Genomic DNA, 14,283 nt, shown 5'->3' on the forward strand with positions numbered 1-14,283 from the left:
GAGTTTCAACTATAAGAGTGAGAAGGAAAATAGACATAAATTTACATTTCACAAGAAATTCAAAACATAGCCAGAAAAAGGAACCCGGATTGGGAAAACTAGTATTCCACAATAAATGGATTCAAGCAGATATCTGTCGGGCTCGAGTTGGAGCTCCTCGAGAACGAAATCGAAGAAAATAACAACTTACGACCAGCAAAAAGCCGAAGTTTCGACAAATTAACAGTGATCAAGCTACTGTGTCAAAAAGGAAACAGCTCAAAAAAATATTTCCTCAACGCAGCTTCCAAATGCTGAGAACTTACAAAACAAGGCTTGTAAGAAGTGGAATTCGGCTATTTCTGCACAACCGGTTCGCCAGCTTCCTCGTTTTTTACCATCGCTTTTCTAGCGAGCTCGTAACCAGCAAAGTTCATGGCACCTAACGGAGCAATCCAAAAGAAACGAGGCACGGCTCCTTTGAATAGTCCAAGGGGTCCTTCGTGTCGTAAAATAGAGAGGGCTACCACTGAGATTGTTATAGGTCGTCCTGGAGGAGCAGTCATCATTCTCGTCTTCATAACATCGAATGGAGTTGTTACAACAGCAGCTAGCCCACCGGATAAAGCTCCGACTGCGATTGTTTCCCAAGGCTCAAGTTCTCGTTCTAAAAGCTTCTGGACAGCCTGGCGGGGAATCGTTGATAAACAGTGGAAATAAGGAGTTTAGCATCGGATGAGATGTAACTTGTAAGACCAAATTGGATGAGAGATCATGCATGATAGACATAAGATGTAGCATACTGAAACACCACGGGACTTACATGGTTTGCTCATGAAATCTGACATTTGCGGCGTAATGCTCAAAAGCCTAAAACCCTTGCTAATCTCTCCTAATTTAGAGATCATAACAAAACCTCGACCTCTTTATATAAGTTATAAATACTTGGAAACTAATATAGGAGAAAATCTTGTTCACAGCTAAGTCATAATAAATAAAATCATATCAAAGATATGTACCATAATCTTAATAATATCAAATTTTACTGTATATTATATATATTATTTCAATAGAAACTAAATGGCAAGTTGGTTCCTGTGGAAGTGAACTCTCAGCTAAAAATATCGATCATTTTTAAGCATTATTTGTGCTCGGTATAATACAGGGGGAAATGTTTATCTTCCTTCTAAACCAAAATCTTGTTTTCTTTTAATATACATCAGTCCAAACTCAAAATCAGCACATCGATGCAACATGATGGTTATCCAGAAAATCAAGGGAACAAATACCAAGCTACAAAAATCTGTATGTAGATATCAGTTTCAAATCAAGAATAATGAATATACCTTCTTTGACTCAGCATAGAGGCCCATGCCTGCAACATAAAATGGAACCTCGCGGAAGAGTGTTGCACCAGTACCACGGAAAAAACCCTTGAGACCATCTTGCTGAAAGGTTCCGACAATGGCTTCCCCTACATTTTCGAATAGACCAGCTTGCAGCCTTTGCTTCAACACCTCACAAGGTATCCGAACTGCAGTTCCCAAAACTGTGCTGCAGAATGATGCTATAGATTGAACCTACAGATCATCCACTGAATAAGAAACTATATATTTCATAATGCAATTAAAATTGAAAGGGCAGGTAAAAATTACATATCCCTAACCCAATAAACCACAATTACAAATGAGGAATGTTCCAACTGTATATCCTCACACAAATGTCGTCTAGAAAACACACAAATACAGCCATGATGAATGAAACTAACAATGCTAATATTGACAATACCAAGTCAGGAAAACACAGTTGAAACCACTTCTTTAAGGTAGACAAGAACAAATGAAGAAATTCAAATGATCAAACAATTGCTAAACATTTAGTAGGAAAGTGGTATGCTTTACTATGCACCTTCATGACCTGTACCTGTAATTCTGGAAGTGTCGGCGCAACGTTTATTAAAACAAGCTTGCTTGCTTCAAAAATTCCTGTTCGCAAACCGTGGCTGCAGTATTCATCACATCAAAGCTCAGAAAAATAAAGTAAAATAATTTCAGCGGAAAAGAGAAAACAGGATGTTCATATGTACCTTGAAAATTGACCTAATATAGCTGGAATGGACCCTCTATAAAATCCTCGTACTCCAAGTTGAGGAAGTTTTGATATAACTTCTGGGAAGCTAAGGGTTGAAGCTTGCACCCGTGTCTGACAACCAATCGAAAACAATAAGATCGTCTCTCTGAATTGTGAAATTATGAGAGAAGTAAAACACATATATCACATATCTATTAGCCTCATTCATTAGTTCTATTGCATGCTTTTACTCGTAGGACCTCTTCCACATAATCATGAACTACAACCAATCAGCATACAAATGCAATTATCATCGAATGATATGCCAAGATTTCACAAATCAGACAGTATATGGGTTAACATTGTGGAGGAACACTGTACCTTAACAGTGTCAACTGGATAGAGGAAAGATGTAGACAATGCAGAGGAAAGCCCTCCAGCCAATGCTGATTTTAAAACACTTCCGGCAGGTAATTCTACTGGTGGAGGAACAGCCACCACCGTCGCAGCTTCAAACCAGATACTTCTGCACATCATTGAAGAGTCACAGTAAGTTGCTATCAGCTAGTTGTTTATACCATCCCATGTAAGTCTCAATGCTCACACCTGAATTATCCTATGAAAATTCTCATATAATTTTAAATACCAGACTCAACAACATTGAGCGAAGTAAGTTGGTATCAGTGAGTTGTTTATACCTTGCCATTTAATTCTCAATGCTCACACCTAAATTCTCCTATGAAAATTCTCAAATAATTTTAAATACCAGACTCAACAACATAAACATTTAAATAGTTTCAGGTATGGCGATTTGATGCCCATTTTTTGTATACATACAAACAGTTTCATGCCTGAAAGAAGAGAAATGAGAAAACAAGAGCAACTTTTGAAGTTTTTATTGACAGAATTTCACATCGAACTCAATGTTTCAAGAAAGTCCATCTAATAATAACTAGCACAAACAGGACTAGTGCACCAATCCTAAAAAATCTGCAATTTCAGCATTTAAATGCCTTCTTTGAATTCCATTCACCCCACCTGCTCCAAGTTAACGCAAATGAATTGTCAAATAAGCAAAGTAAACAAGATATTTAATATGGTATCAATACTCAGGGAGCATTTTGACAAATGCCACCCAGAATGATAGAATAATTTTGAATTACCGTGGGTCTTCTTGGAGTCGGTCTGACGGAAGCAATAGCATAAAATTCCTGAAATGCCCATAAGATATTGATTCCTCAGCATCAGCATTCAGGAAACGCATCATGACAACAGCATTATCTTCATTTGCTGGGAGTCCTGCATTCTTCAGTGATGCCAAGATTTCACTTTTCTGTAGAGTCCCGGACTTGCTCAAACAGAGACTGGTGTAAGCACGAAGTATTGTTGGTTCTTTCTGTTCCATCAAGGATAAGAATTGTTTCCAACCAAAAGATTTCGAGAACAACTGACTTCTAGCACGGCACATAAAATCGTGAGCATATCTCTTAGGCAGTTTTCTTTTTCTCATAGCTACTTCAAGATCTTCCATTGTAACTTGTCCATCTCCATCTCTATCCAACTCCTGGAAAAACCTTCTTCCTGAAAAAAAAGAAGAAGAAGAAGAGAAATGTAGATTGAGATTCACCAAGAGACTGATCACAAATTACTACAAATAATACCAAGAAAACACATCTGATGAGGATTTTTTTTTTTTGAATTTAAGGGTGAAGGGTAAAAATACTTTTAAATAGCTTGTATGGGGTACTACCCGAATATTTTATTTCACAGGGACTGAGAATAGTTGAACTTGGGTCAGTTACTGAATGTTAGTATGTGACACAAAAGAATTTAAAACAATATACTTTGAATGACAACACTGCATATTCTTAATGTTTGTCTTAATTTTTGTGGAAAACCACTTAAACATAATAGTAATGCATACCTTCAGCTTCTGTATACCTGAAGAAATCCTGGACTGAGAAAAGTTTCTTTTTGTCAGGGTGGTCTTCTTTTGAAGGCCTACCTATCTGAGGTAGAAGCTCAATTAATTCTGTAAATGAGACAGTAGATAGAGTCGTTCTCAATCGCTCAACATTGGATAGTGGAATACTTAGCAACCCAGTTGACACCTTCAATGGTGAAGTACCTCCATTATTATTATCTTCCTGATTAACATTATTACAAACTCCATCATCCCCCATATCCTTTACAGAAGGCACTTCAACAATACCAGATGGCACACCTCCGACTCGTGCAAACTTCAAGTTTCCCAAAAATCCATTCACATCTGCTCTTTTACCTTCTAAAATACAGGTAAATGCCCTAAAGTGGTCAAATTGGTTAATAGGAGGGATCGAAGCTTCGTGATCAGCATTCACACACTCACGTTCTGGAAAACCCCCATAAAACTTCGGCAAATGACTCAACTGATCAAACACTATCCCTATAAAATACTCAAATGACAAGTCTTTTCCTTCTTTAACCTTTGACTCCTGCTGCTTGATTTCACTAGCAACTCTTGGTTTTACTTCCACTTGCGCTCCTGAAGTATCCCTGCTACTCATCTTCTGTGTCCGTGTTTTCCCAGACTTGAATGGGGTTGGGATTCCCTGAACAAATCCATTAATTAAAAACGCCCATGCCACCTCAATGTGAAAGCATTTCCAGTTTTCTTTCTCACGATCATCAGTTCCATGTCTCTGCTTCGCCCCTTTCTTTGACGAATGAACATTCATATTCTCAATCTCATCTCCAGCATTATTACACACACCATTGGCACATTTTTCGGTAAAAATCCCGAAAAAAATCTTAATGGGAACTTTCCCTTTTTTCCTCTCATCTACTTTAACCACCATATGTTGATCGGCACTCGCACTACTCTTTCTTTTTGCATTGAACGGAGCTACCACTAGCTCTACATTATTATTATTATTCAAATTTCCCTTTTCTGAAACACCATGAAAGCAATTCACAACCTTACGAAAATTGGATTCAATAGGCAAAAAAGCACTCTTAAAAACCTGAATTGAATTAAAAAATGACTCCAACGGGTCGTTTCCTGTCACCACCATCACGAAAACCCTAGCTCAAGAACACATAAAAGTAATCCCACAATCTAACCAATGCAAAAATATCAAAAAAAATCAAAATAAACCGAAACCCATCAAGGAAACACCACCTTTTCAATTCAACGAGCTGATTGGAATATTTTGATAAAAATCTGTGACGGATAGTCGACTCTGGATGTCCGTTTGTCAGTTCTTCTTGTGCTGTGTGTTGTATATTGCATTTACATACATGTAAATTTTTGTGGATGGGTTTTCCCGAAATTTAAGCATCCAGATGCTCGTGGTGTTGGCACATGTAGTATATATGCACATTTGAATAGAATTCCAGATAAATTTGGATAAAGGGACGTATTTCTGAGTCACCAAAGAGATTAACTTTTACATAGAAAGGAAATTTTTTACGCTAATTCGACGAGATCCGGATAAGGGATTTTGTAATTTTGCTTTTCCGAGGAGAAATCTTAACTCATTTCAGGAAATCCCAACGCAGATAATGAACTTTAATTACATTGAAGATTGAAGTTAATCTCTTGGAATCACCTACAATAAATATTTATTTAAATAAAATTTTTACATATTTATGATAAATAAATTTTAGAGACATCACGGGACCAAATATTGTTTTATATACAATGAGTTGGTCGACACGATATTTATTTGTGAAGTTAATTAATTATGTTTATATTTATAATAATAAATATTTTTTTTAATATAAAAAATAATATTTGTTTAAATGACTCAAATAAAATATCTATTTACACAAAATTGAACGTCTTGCATTTGTTTTTGTGATATACGACGTATATTCGAATATTTAAGGTTAATTATCATGGGAAGAAGTGGAGTAAAAAATTAATGTTAGTTTTTTCCCGATGGTAGAAAAAAATTATTAACATGCAAAGCATTGACATTAAATGCTTATAAAAAAGGCAATAATTTATGTGAGACGATCTCATAAATCGTATTTATGAAACAGATATCTTATTTTGGGTCATCTATGAAAAAATAATAATTTTTATGCTAAGAGTATTACTTTTTATTGTGAATATCGGTAATGTTAGATCCGCCTCACAGATAAAGATTCGTAAAACCCTCTCACAAGATACTTACTCTATAAAAAAAAATGTGTTAATATCAAATTACAAATTCAACATCTTATATCAGTTTAAAATAAAGTCACAAGAAAATATTCAAATAGGCTTTGAAAATTGACAAATCCATCCATGCTAAACCAATCACTCTATAAATACAAAGTTTCCCCCATCAAGCATCACTCGAAGTGGTTTGTTCTCCATCGATGTTAGCTCGTTTCTTTTTTAATGGGCGATCAATTCCACTAGAATCATGTTCATGATCCTCAGAGGATTCCCTTTCGGGCGACATTGAGTCCTTACATGAATGTTGTTGACCTGCCAAAAGGCATGCATCTGATGTAACTTCTTTTACGTTGGAACGGTCGTCCGTCGAGGGTCCTGGTCTGTCGTGACCAGAGGAAGGTGGATTCTCAACCATTTGAAACTGCAAAGGCTCGTTTGAATTTTGTGATGATGTTTTAGCCTTGTTTTCTTCCATCTTTTTCTGCTGCTCAAAGATCTTTTGAAGATGCTTCCCTTGTTCTTCAATTCGCAATTGAAGATTTCTTTGAATCTGCAGAGAAAAGGGTACTCCATATATTGTCAAGACTGTTGCTTATTAGGTTATATAAAAATGCTTGTCGCCCAACCAGTGAAGAAAATTTAGGAGATATGATCCGTAAAGAAAAATGGATTTTAATAAACTTGGGAAACAAAAAACAACCCCTCATGCAGCAGAGCTAATCTAGATGAACTCCTATTAATTAACATTTCCTATAAAAAAAAGAAAATCTTAATATATATGTTGATAAAAATAAAAACTAGAACTATAAAATCGCACATACAAAGAAACAATCTCTTCTCAATCATAAGCAATTAGACATGAAACTAGCAACACGATCATTAGCATACCTCAAGTTGTTCATGGAGTTGCTTCTGCACTTCCATCTGCAGTCTAAGCGCTTCAGTTATTTCCGTGGTCCTGCCACAAAAATACTCCAGATGATTTCAAACATTGTTTTTGAATCCGGAACAAACATAACAAAAGAAAAGGTCAGATGTGAGCAATATGCATTGTTATAAAAGAGAGCGAGAGAGATTTACGTCTTCAAGTCCAGGAACATCGTCTCTTCCACATTTTTTAGCTTCTTCTCCGACACTCCTGACATCATAAAGGAACATTTTTTTTAATGAATTCTACAGGAAAAATAGGAATCTATGAATGGAAGAGCAACGGCAGCGAGTCATTATTTCTCATCGAAATATTATGAAGACAGCACTGTCAACTAAACCAGCAGTGTGGCACTGAAGGATACATTGTTCTTTCATGATTTAAGGGTGGTGATTGTCAAGTAACAGCATCCCAACAGTCAAATGATGTCTTGCTGTATACAAATATTGTTAAAATATAAAATTCATTATTGGGACACATCCAATGTATTCGAACTTTCGAAAAAAGTGGTTTCTAACACAGTGTCGAAATGGTCATATGTTCAAGGCTCTTGTTACTCAATCCTTTGTATTTTGATTAAGTTGACTTGGTTATTTTTGGGCTTTGCTAAACAATACCTCACCGCCTGCCCATATCCGGCTCAGATATTAATGTCGAAAATCCTTTCTTTCGCTTACATGCGATGGGACGTGTTACAGCATAAAACTATTATAGAACCACTTTCATGAGCCCGAGTTTTTGGGAACAAAATTCTACCAAACACGAAATATATGGAACGTATGTTGACACGTCAAGAAAGATTGCATTAGGCCCAACCATTACATTCATGAACAAAAATTACAAAAACAGAGACAATCGCTACCTTCTGACGGCTCTGGCTTGTATCTTGCAGTCCTATATTTCTGGAATTACAGAAAGAGTACGACGAGAAATGGTGTGACATACAAACCATGAGAACAAAAATTAGATGTTCAAAATACCTGCAAGTGACTTTTCACATGATAAATGGTCAGGCCTTCAACATTCATGAGTTTCAAGACAGCTTTTGGTGTAGCTCCTATGGGTACACACCACAATGTCAAGACAAGTGTGCAAGGTTTCAACTATTACCATAAATAAAACGGATATAGTTGAAGAATGCAAGCTGTACTGTAACATGATCAAACGGCTTCCATACATTGACAAAATTCCCCAGGGCCAAAAACTCTTGCACCTCACTGTTGAGCTTTTTTTTTTAATTTTCTGTTTTTTTTTTTTGCTTTTCCCACTCAAGCATCAGGTGTAACTCAAAGTCTCAAATCCAATATTTAGGTCCTAACAACGAACGTTTCACTACTAAACTAATTGATTGACCATATAACTCTCTTGTAAGTTACAACTTTATAGGCGATCACTGATCCTTCTCACTGAAAATAAGATCTTAGATAGAACTTGGACTATTTGTTTTATTAGTAAATATTAGCATAGCATTAGTAAGTACAAGATTCTTGTAACTGTTAGTCTGTTACCACATAGCTAGGCTTTCTCTACAGCATACAAACCCCCATTATCAAAAATATACAACATCACCCTGTTCCAACTAATATGTTACATAATATTAATTTTTATATTCATTTTGAAGCCAAAATTGATTTCTAACAGAGACAAAGCTTCAGGAAAATGCTTCATAAATTATGTTGAACCATATTTTTTTTAATGTAATGTCTGTCCAGTTTTACTTTCAAAGAGAAACACTTTTTTTGTTGCAAATGTCATGTCATGAAAGAATGCGTTGGTTAGTGATGATGCTTTATAAATATATAGTCTTTTATCAAATGTGTGGGATATTTTTAATTCTTAAAATGTAGCTTAGGAAATTGGAAGAGAGTATAATTATAGAGCATTGTTAGAAAACTAGAATGAAGCATCCCACGTAAATACCAGTTATATAACAAAAATTAAAATTTTGATTTTATAAAAAAATAATTTGAATAATTTTGTTATTTATCTGAGTTTAATCTCTTGTCAGATGAGTAAATTAATTAAGAACTTATAAAACTTATTTTCAAAATTATTTCCCAAATTAAAATTTAAGCGGTTGATTTTATGTTATATAATAAATTATAATTAGCATAATATATAAAACGAAATCAATTGAAACAAATTTTAAAAATATATATATATATCCAAACATCACGTATAAGACATAATAATCTAAAAAACAACCAAATTACGGATTTCATAATTTACATAAGTTAAACACACTAAGGACAAATAATTATCAATTTAAAATATTTGTGATTAACTCATCAAAACAATATCAAAACTAATGAAATAATAATATTGATAATAAAATATAACTCAAAATATTCAATTGAAATAATGTTTAACCTCCTACATTATTTTTTTACTTTTTTTTAAGAATTAAATATCATAGATAATTAATTTTATATCCGAATCGATTTTTTGTAGACTACACTGATAACTATTAATTTCTTGTTAAATATAATTTTAAAATAATAAATCAATCAATATATGTAATGAAACACACATTTAAATAATATTATATTATATGTAAATATAAAATAAAATAAACTCATACGATAATTATTAAATATAAATTTTAAACTTCGCTATTATTTTCACCATAAAAATTTGAAATATAACCTAATAAATAAATTTTCATAAAAAAGTTATTTTTTGTATTTGTTGAATTAGTTAATTTGATTTCAAAATAATTAAATAAAGATATTAAATATCATGTATAAAAGTTCTAATACTTTGACAAATATTAATAAATGATTATTATAATTTATATTTATTATAAAGATTATGTCATATATTTTTTTTAACAAGAAAATAACTTCCATGTTTTTTAATTGCTCACTAATATCTTTTTTTTCATGCAATACATATTTAAGGTTTTGATTGATGATTACTTTTGACGAGCAAATGGATATTATTTTTAGCTATACAATTTAATAAAATAATCATGCCTATAATATATACATTTGTTATAATTAATTTTTTTCTTCAGATTTTCATTTTTTTTTGAATTTTTACTATCTTTTAAAATCAAAATGAAAATTATATATGAATTATATTATAAAATTTTCATATGCATAGTTATTATCTCACCTGAAAGAAAAAATATATGTGAATACATAAATTTTTTATCATATACATTAGTTAATGAAGAATCTTTTAAAAAGTATATAATTTAAAAATATTTCAAATACTACTAAATTTTATTTATTGAATTTATAAATTTGTCTGATATAATTTTTTTCTTAAAATGCTAGACGGGCAGTGAAGGCTCATTTAGTAGACATCGACCATTTTGACGGTTGACGGGTCTCTTTGTATGTGTTGCCCGGAAAGAGGATGACTCAATGATTATTCGTTCGCCGGACCAGAAATAAAAATTTTGAAATCTTTAAATTTCTTATTATAGCTAAACTCCCCGAATTCTTATAAGATAAGAATTCATATTTTATGATATTATTAATATATTAGCGTTCATAATTATTGATATAAATTCTCCTAAATAATTTATTACATTCTTTACTTTCAATTCTTAGTTAAAAAACCATAAAATATGTTACTATTGAATTTCATATTATTATATATTTATTATGTTATTTTACTATTGTATATATAATTATTTTTTTCATATATCTTCTAATCAAACTATAATTTATAAGTTAATTAGAAACTACACTAAAAATATAATTACAAAATTGCATTAAAATCATAAAATAATACGTAGAGAGAAAATTAAAAAAATAAAATATTTAAAAATAATATGAAGATTGATTATTTAAGAAAATTAATATAAGAGTTACATTTTATTCTTGAAGTGATATAAATTACTACAATTATAATTCATTAGCATTTTTTAGACTATTAATTATATATTAGGTGGAATAATTAGAATACTAATTAATTATATATTAGATCAAATAGATATAAAATTTTGATATTTAATTTTTGCCCTGCAACAATTAGAATTTTACATATATATCCTTATTGAGTTTTTGAATTTGTAATGATAAGAAATTCATTTTTATCTTTTGACAATTGGAAAACAGGGCTCATGATCCACATTTTTATAGGTATAAAGATAAATATATAGATAAAAATATATATTTTTTATTATCAAACATATATTCCTTTTTAATGTATCATTGTTATTATATTTCTCAAAAAATTAGGTAGAAAATTTCCACACAATTAATCTAACACATAATTTAAGGGAATAGTAGAAAATTTATAATGAAAAACTATCATTCTTTTTACACTTTTATAAGTATAATAGATAAATATATATTTTTTAAATGTTTTTTTCTTTTAATATTTTTGATGAAAAATATATTTTTTATTCAAAAATCTTTTCTTTTAATATTTTTTAATAAAAATTATTTATCAAGAAAATGTTATTTTTATAATGTATTTTTATTATCAAATATCTATTCAATTTTACGTAACATTATTTTAAAAGTTTCTTATGTTGCAATTTTCTATTAAAAAAATAAAAACACTAATGTGATCATCGTGTGTTTAATGCGTTCAAAAAAAAAAATGCACCAATTAAATGAATAAGCAATACATTGACTTCTACAAATTCAATATCCCAAATTTGACCCTAAATTTTATATACTTTTTCTATCAATGCTCATGCAGATGATACAAACAATACATAGTTTTTGGGCAATGTAGTAAAATCATAATGCAAAAACTTTGTCCATCATCAACACTTCTACAAGTATATAGATAGTGAAAAATTAAAACTAAAGTAACGATTATGTTTGCAGTATGAAAATAATTTTTGGGAGAAAAAAAGTGAAAAAAGGGTGCAATAGTTTTATTTTCAGAAACGGAGGAGAGGAAGAAAATAAATCCAAAAAGGACCCAACAAATGTTCACGAGATCGAGAAATTAAGCATAAATGAACCGAGTACTCACGTTCATTACCACCAAGCTTAGACACAGCATCCACAAAAACTTCATGAAGTTCCGGTGTCCATCGCATTCGAGCTTTGGTTAAAGGTGCAGTACGAGGAGAACGAAGTACAGAACAACACTGTCCGCCTGAGGTGGGAGAATTCTGATGCTGATGAATTTGTCGATGGCATACAGGGGCATCAGGTGGCAATTCCAGCAACTGCTAAGTCATTGACAGTTCAAATAAAAGGAGAATACATGAGATATTAAACAACTGAAACCGTTCAAAATTTAGTTATCCACGAGAATAAAATTTAACAATGTGTATTTGAAATGACCTCATACTAATACAATTCGTATTTAATATGGCGTGACATTAGAGAAGCAAACCTCAGCATTGAAATCTGGAACATTGATATCAACTAGAAGATCACTCCAATTCGTGTCCAATGTATCATCGACTTTGATCAATTGATCCGCCCATTCTTGCCAATCTGTTTTCTTACCATGTTCATCTGATGCCAATACACCAGTACATTCCACCAATTCATTCTCGACATGAATAATCAAGGGAATGTCAAGAAAATTTTGGAACATACCTGTATTCCAAGAAAATTCTTCGGTGTCCATAGAATAGCCACTTGATTCGTTAGCTTGCATAACTGAGAGAGAATGTTGGTAGGATGCAAAAGAATCCCCATCTTTCAGTGGTTCAGAAGTGATTGGTGACTTCGCCAACTGACATGAATTAGGTGATTGCACAGTTTTGTCATTAGAGGAGAGTGTTGTAGGACATAAGGATGTTAAACTAGTTTCTTGAGCTAAAGTAACCTGAGGCGAATCTGGCAACTTCGGAAACTTTTCTTCAAATGGAGAAGGCAAAACCCCTAAAGATGTGGACATAGGTCCAGACACTCTCATTTTATTCAGCTGTGCTTCGCTAGATTTTTTCCTACACAATATAGGGGGCATATTCTATTTTTTTCCATAAACAAGAAACAACCAAATCCTACCAGAGTTCTCCAGTGCTGCCCTCAAAGAACTCCACCCCTCAAACCTTCAACTTTAAGCATCTGAAAGAAGATATCAACTGAAAAGTGAGTATAAACTCCATTAAAACAATACTATCCTCCTTTAATACGTATGCCTAATTGATGTGAAATCGGCTCGCAACGTTTAGCTGGACTACACGGACACACTCTATCTGATAGAAAGTAGACTGATTCAATCACTATCAAAATTCATTAAAATATCATGTGTTTCTCTTCGGGAAAAGCAAAATCTAACTAAAAACTAAGTTCAACTCACGTAGTGCTATCCAACCACAAACTAAAATTTATAATCAAATACAGAAATTAATACGATACAGGAATCCATCCTTTTATTAATACCCAATAGGTTAATGTATCTTATCCATCTAAAACAAAATCAATTCGCAAGTTACAAAAGCTCGAATACAGCCGCCCGTTTCAATACAATGTTGACTAACAACACAACTCTTCAGCGAGCCAAACGCATACAAATAATTACACCATAATCAAAACTCGAGGTGGGTACTGCTGAGAAAGGGACAAAACACAATCTTTATGGAAGCAACTGACAACCCAACTCAATAAATGTAAAAAAGAAAAACAAAGCTAAACATAACAAAAACAGGTGAAATCACACAAGAAACGGTGAATCCAAAGTGGGCTTTGGCCCACAGTACATTGGATGCAAGAAAGATGTAAATCAACCTACTGGACTCGAGATGCAGCAGAATCCGACGGAATATCGATGGATGTTGGCCGAGTGACATAAAATATAGAACGCTGACAAGAAATATGAATGTGTAACAGTAACAATAACTCGGAATTAAACTGCAAAATGGTGGGATCAAGAATGCTGACTTCGCGAAACTAAGCAAAACCATATATTTGTTTCTACCTCACCAAAAATAAATGATAATAAATGTGTTTCTACAGAGGAATCAATGATTGATGGTAGCGTGTGGATATTTCGTCTCATCTTGACCGTTGATTTTTTGGCTGCTGATTGATGAATCTACGGTTGAATCAAAGGTTTAAAGTTGAACACATTTTAATGTAATGATTATGACCGAAAAATATGGTTTTAGATCTGATTTTGTGCACTTTCGTTCGATAATGTGCAATCAAACTCTTGGTGGTGGTATTATTGTTAGAGTAGATTTCTTGTGAGATGATTTCACGAATTTTTATCTATGAGACGGATCAAC

General features: G+C 32.6%; 2 protein-coding genes across 10 annotated transcripts; both read right to left on the minus strand.

Annotated features, from left to right (window-relative positions):
- Nucleotides 1-73: 73 nt before the first annotated feature.
- Nucleotides 74-5,584, minus strand: LOC142540504 (uncharacterized). Its single transcript, XM_075646715.1, has 7 exons — nt 3,974-5,584; nt 3,213-3,630; nt 2,431-2,575; nt 2,066-2,181; nt 1,903-1,981; nt 1,326-1,559; nt 74-665 (listed from the first exon to the last, which is right to left on the minus strand). The coding sequence occupies exons 1-7, from the start codon at nt 5,100-5,102 to the stop codon at nt 336-338; spliced, it is 2,451 nt and encodes an 816-aa protein (XP_075502830.1). The 5' UTR covers nt 5,103-5,584; the 3' UTR covers nt 74-335.
- A 600-nt stretch (nt 5,585-6,184) lies between these two features.
- On the minus strand, nt 6,185-13,991 carry LOC142540505 (protein PHR1-LIKE 1-like). Of its 9 annotated transcripts, none has more exons than XM_075646725.1 (11): nt 13,788-13,988; nt 13,061-13,120; nt 12,879-12,934; nt 12,647-12,785; nt 12,438-12,562; nt 12,069-12,267; nt 8,105-8,181; nt 7,987-8,026; nt 7,277-7,334; nt 7,085-7,154; nt 6,185-6,746 (listed from the first exon to the last, which is right to left on the minus strand). In XM_075646725.1, the coding sequence occupies exons 4-11, from the start codon at nt 12,705-12,707 to the stop codon at nt 6,363-6,365; spliced, it is 1,014 nt and encodes a 337-aa protein (XP_075502840.1). In that variant the 5' UTR covers nt 12,708-12,785; nt 12,879-12,934; nt 13,061-13,120; nt 13,788-13,988; the 3' UTR covers nt 6,185-6,362. The 9 variants fall into 9 exon arrangements, with proteins under 9 accessions (XP_075502840.1, XP_075502839.1, XP_075502838.1 ...); XM_075646724.1 differs by having other exon boundaries at nt 13,784-13,988; XM_075646723.1 differs by having other exon boundaries at nt 13,716-13,988.
- Nucleotides 13,992-14,283: the final 292 nt, after the last annotated feature.

The sequence above is a fragment of the Primulina tabacum genome, chromosome 3, assembly GCF_025594145.1.
Source record: "Primulina tabacum isolate GXHZ01 chromosome 3, ASM2559414v2, whole genome shotgun sequence".
In the NCBI taxonomy this organism is placed as follows: domain Eukaryota; kingdom Viridiplantae; phylum Streptophyta; class Magnoliopsida; order Lamiales; family Gesneriaceae; genus Primulina; species Primulina tabacum.